The sequence below is a fragment of the Cynocephalus volans genome, chromosome 4 (genome assembly GCF_027409185.1).
Source record: "Cynocephalus volans isolate mCynVol1 chromosome 4, mCynVol1.pri, whole genome shotgun sequence".
In the NCBI taxonomy this organism is placed as follows: domain Eukaryota; kingdom Metazoa; phylum Chordata; class Mammalia; order Dermoptera; family Cynocephalidae; genus Cynocephalus; species Cynocephalus volans.
Window position 1 is genome coordinate 151,185,841 of NC_084463.1, and position 5,828 is coordinate 151,191,668.

Below are 5,828 nucleotides of genomic sequence, written 5' to 3' on the forward strand. Positions count from 1 at the left end.
ATACAAATTTTAAGATTGTTTTTTCTATTTCTGTGAAGAATGTCATTGGTATTTTGACAGAGATTGCACTGAATGTATCATTTGATTTGGGTAATGTGGACATTTTGATGATTAATTCTTCTGACCCATAAAAAGGAAATATCTTTCCTTTCATTTTTGACCTTTTCTATTTTTTTCACCAATGTTTTATAGTTTTTATTGTAGAGGCTTTCAATTCCTTAGTTAAATTTACTCATAGGTATTTTATTTTTTTGGTGTCTATTGTGAATGTGATTGCATTTTTGATTTCTTCTTTGGCTATTTCATTGTTGGCATATAGGAAGTCTTGAATTTTGTGTGTTGGTTGTATCTTGCCATTTCACTGAATTTATTTAATAGTTCTACTAATTTTTTGTGGAGTTTTTGGGGTTCTCAAACTGTTAGGTAGAGTTAATTGTCTTTAATGTGAAACCATAACATCAAACACCAATATTTCTAGCACTTTTATTTAGTGTGATTTTTTGGTGAAATATATTAGATCCCCCCCCCAAAGTCATTGTTCTAAAAGTATCACCAATTCTAAGAGCATTTCTGGCCAAAGTAAAATAAAAAGTTTAACAGTTACTATGTGCCACATCTCTGTACATGTAAGATGCTACTAACATACAATGGAAGGAGAAAAACTGGGACTAAAGTGAGGAAAAGTCAGTGTCTAGAAAGAAACTACATTTATGGTGTATTTCAGTAAGGTCAGAAATGACCAGAATTTAGAGGCTGTGGTATTTAGTGAGTCAACTGCTAACTTCACTCTTAAATCAGAATTGCTAAAAGCAACCATATAATTACACTATATGGAGAACATGTGCAGTCTTAAGGGAAATATTGGCAATGGTTTGATAGCATTAACTTATAAGATTTTCATTTTATTTATTTATGCCTTTGTTTTTCTTAAAAAAGTCACTCTATTATGTATGTATTTGGCATTACCAGCTGATATACTTGCAAATGGAGAAGTATGTTTACTAGCGAAAAATGATTTTTTTTAGGGTCTGGCTAGGTGAACGGAATTGGAGTAACAGGACTAAACTCACACTTGCCTGTACAGCAATCCTATACATGTTGTTAGGTAAACTGATGCCAATAGTGAGAACAGTACTTTTTATCTTCTAATTTGGTTTACACATTTGAATTTTCTAAAAATAATTATATTGTCTCTTGTATTAGTTTCCAAATACATGAGACTCTTGACATCTCAAGGCCTTAATTGCATCAGCAAATTTCTTTTTCTATGGAAGGTAAAATGTTCACTATTTCTGGATAAGGACATGGGCACTATTTGAGGGCATAATTCTTCTGCCTATTGCATCTCTTCTCATATTTTGTGAAACTGAACAATCTTGCACCTTTCCTATTTACCAGAGATCACTGATGTAATTTTACAAAAGTTTAGATACTGTATTCCCTTTCTACATTATTTAGCTGAAAGTTTGTGCTAAACAAAATATACACAGAACTGTCTTTGAATAAAGGAGAAACAAAAACCATTCATTTCAAAAGTTCCAAAAGTGTGAACACTCATACACACCCACTCATACCACACACATCACACTTTTATTCAGATGCATGAATCAGCTCAATCAACCAACTGGACACCTCTGCCAAGCACAAGTTTTCAGTAAAGCAAGATAGGAAAACTAATTTCTCAATTCTCATCTCATATTGGTCAAAGTTACCCCCATGGGGCATTAACTCAGCTGCTCTTCCAGGTCATGCCTACCTGGGTGCCCAGGAGGTACATGGTATCTTGTATTCAAATATTAACACCAAAACTTTGCTGGGGTTAGGGGACAGAAGAGGTGCAGGACAGAGTGGTGGAGCAATGCCCTCTATGAAAAATCCTGTGAAACTAGTAAAAAACTCAAAAAGCAACCACAAAGGACCTTCATTCTGTAGCTGCAGCAAGGGCAACAGCCCTGACCCCATTCCACTATACAGCACTGCCCTGGACAGAAAACATTACAAGTGTGCAAATTTTGGATGGGGCACACACTGAATCCCTTTGTGAACTTGAGTATCAGTCAAGTCATCAAACTTCCCTAAATTCAGAAGTATAGTAAAAGCCATTTTATAAATTAAAACTCACAAAACTGATGAGAGGATCCTGTTATTTACCTAGAAATACATTTTGTTTCAAAGGACTGTGATTATATATCCCAATATTTTGTGTAGATCCCAAGGCTTTCAAAGTATTGAAGACTTTTCCATTATGTCAGGAACCAAAAAAATGATCGCACTCAAGAACATTTACAATTTTTTAAATTCAAAAATAACACTGAGGAATTTTAAGATCTCTGATGGAGTTTTATTGCTCTTACAGCCTGCAAATGTTTGGTTTGAGCAGCTATTGCCATCTCCCTGGAAGTCCACAGGCCTTCACTCCAGTTGTCTCTACTGTCATAGGCCACACCTGTCATCTCTGCTTTCCAAAGAGCCTTTACCAAAACCCTCCTTCATTAAAATTAAGATGTCCTTTCAACCAAGTTTTTCAGAATAGAAGTAGATTTCACTAAAAGTTGTCAATGTGCGTGGTTAATGCATGCAAACTTACAGCTAGATAGAAAGAATAAGTTCTAGTGTTCTACAGTTGTCCTAAGTATATCCAATTAAGAATAATTTATTGTATATTTTCAGATGACTAGAAGAGAGGAGTTCAAATGTTCTCAACAAAAGACATGATGAATGTTTGTGATGACCTCACTTTAAACATCCACACATTGTATACATCATCAAAATATCACTCTGTACCCCATACATATGTACAATCAAAAATAATAATAAAAGGAAAAGGAAAAGGAAATAAGGAAATAATGCAATATGAAAATAAAATAAGAAAATATGTGTATTACAAAGCCGTGATAATGCAGTGCTGTGGTCCTGAAATATCAACAGACATATAGGGGAATGAAACAAAATGGAGATCCCAGAAACAGTTCTACAAGTACATGGCCAACTGATCTTAAACAAAGGTGCCAAGAATCAGGACAGGATAGCCTCTTCAACAATTGGGACTGGGAAACGTAATACCTATATGCAAAATAAAGAAGATGGACCTTTCTTATATAACATATAGAAAAACAACTCAAAATGGATTAAAGATTTAAATATAAGTCATAAAACTAAAATATTTAGAAGAAATTATAAGGAAAAAGCTTCAGAACTTTGGGCTTGACAATGGTTTTGTAGAAACGACACCAAAAGCCAAGTAACAAAAACAACATTAGATGAATGGCAGTACCTCATACTGAAAACCTTCTGCATAGCAAAGAAAACAATCACCAGAATTAAAAGAAAACCCACAAAATCAGATAAAATATTTGTACACCATGTATCTAAAAAGGCATTAGTATCAAAAATATATAAGGAACTCCTACAAGTCAATAGCAGTAACAACAACAACAATAATAATAATTTCATTTAAAACTGGACAAGGACTTGAATACACTTTTCTCCAAAGAAGATGTGCAAGTGGCCAACAGATGTACAGAAAGATTTTCAATATCACTAATCATAAGGTGAATGCAAATCTAAAGCATGAGTCCAAAGAACTCTATTCATGCAATGAGTTTCATCATATAGTGCCTTATTAAAGAAACATTCACTCTTTTATTATCAAGTAAATAATTATATTGTTAGTTTGAACCAGATAATTGGGGTATATTCCCCTCAGGACATCTCCTGTGGGTTTCATCAACAGTTGAGTAAGTGCATATAAACAATCTAAATTAGTCTTGTTCACTGTGTACCTAAACCAGTATTTGCCATTCCACAGGTAAGAGAAATATTCAAGTATTCCAAAAAAATATTTTGAGAAAGGAAGAGAATATGTCAAGTGCAACTATATTGTTTTGTACTAAACATTTTAGTTACTAAACACAAAGTACTAAACAATCTAGTTCTTCTCTGTTATATATGTGAATCAAATATATTCATCAAAATCTAATTTATTCAGAGCCTGCCTAAGAATTTAAAATCAACACTTACTAGAACCCATAAAAAAAAACACGTATCATGTTTTTGTTTGTACAGGTAAATAAATGTGCTCCTAGTAGAGTGTATGCTTTTACAGAGCATAGCAATTCATTATACCCAATTGCTGAAAGATCTAGAATTCTGGTATCTGTTCCAATGCTCTGTCCACTTATACACTATCTCATGTGTCTGGATGTCAGCAAGAATTGTTTTTAGTCACTCACTTGGTGTTTTAATGTTGTTTAACATGAAATCAACTAATAGAATTCAGTGGAAAATTAACCAGTTGAACTGATGGTATTTGTAATGGGAAGAATTCAACTAGTGAGTGATGAAGTCTGTCTTTGATTTGATTCTGTAGAGAATGGCATTAATATTAGTCACTGCCTTCTGATGTGCCCTTAGAAACTCATGATTGCAAGAATGTGTGTACAAGGAGACCATTCATGTCCACTTGAGTCACAATATTCTTAATTGTTTACAGTTATGTGAACTATAATTTTATAAATACCTTCAATTTTGTTCTATGAGATTTCAACATGGAGAATGTCACTGAAGTCACCATATTTGTACTGAAGGGCTTCACAGACAATGCTGAACTGCAGGTCATCTTCTTCTTTTTCTTTCTAGCAATTTACCTCTTTACCCTCATGGGAAATCTAGGACTGATTGTACTGGTCATTGGGGATTCCCGGCTGCACAACCCCATGTACTATTTTCTGAGTGTGTTGTCTTCTGTGGATGCCTGCTATTCCTCAGTTATTACACCAAGTATGTTAATAGACTTTATGTCAAAGGATAAAGTCATTTCACTCCCTGAATGTGCAGCACAGATGTTTCTTGCTACTACTTTTGGAACCACGGAATACTTTCTCTTGGCTGCAATGGCCTATGATCGCTATGTGGCCATCTACAACCCACTCCTGTATTCGGTGAGCATGTCACCCAGAGTCTACCTGCCACTCATTGTTGCTTCTTATGTTGGTGGCATTTTACATGCTACTATACACACAGTGGCCACATTCAGCCTGTCCTTCTGTGGATCCAATGAAATTAGACACATCTTTTGTGATATTCCTCCTCTCCTCGCTATTTCTTGTTCTGACACTCACACAAATCAGCTGCTACTCTTCTACTTTGCTGGCTCTATGGAGATATCCACTATCCTAATAGTCCTGGTCTCCTATGGTTTCATTCTGGTGGCCATTCTGAAAATGCACTCTGCTGAAGGGAGACGAAAAGTGTTCTCTACATGTGGCTCTCACCTAACAGGAGTGTCCATTTTTCATGGAACTCTTCTCTTCATGTATGTGCGACCAACTTCCAGCTACACTTTGGAGCATGACATGATAGCATCAATATTCTATACTATTGTGATTCCCATGCTAAATCCCATCATCTACAGTTTAAGGAACAAAGATGTAAAAGCGGCAATGCAAAAAGTGTTTGGGTAAAATTAGTTTATCAATAAAGTATATCTTCACAGTGAAAATTAAATCGAAAGAAATTGGGAGTGGTATTCTGCACCTCAACATCAAGAGAGTATGGTGAGATGTTTGTTTTAATTAAATAGTTTAATATCTTCTTCTTGGACATTTTAAAACAAAGATCATTGGCAACTTCTACCTATACTGGTACGATTTTTAAATGCATAAAAAAACTGTATCATCCACTTTTCTTTTACTATGTTAATAGGGATATTCGTAAATATACAGTATATATGTGTATATATACATATTTACTCATATATGTACATAGATGATAAGACTCGATATATGCAAAATACAAACACACACTTATGTGTATGTAATTTTTACTTT

General features: G+C 34.5%; 1 protein-coding gene across 1 annotated transcript; it reads left to right on the plus strand.

Annotated features, from left to right (window-relative positions):
* Positions 1 to 4,547: 4,547 nt before the first annotated feature.
* On the plus strand, positions 4,548 to 5,462 carry LOC134376894 (olfactory receptor 5T2-like). Its single transcript, XM_063095470.1, has one exon. The coding sequence runs from the start codon at positions 4,548 to 4,550 to the stop codon at positions 5,460 to 5,462; it is 915 nt and encodes a 304-aa protein (XP_062951540.1).
* Positions 5,463 to 5,828: the final 366 nt, after the last annotated feature.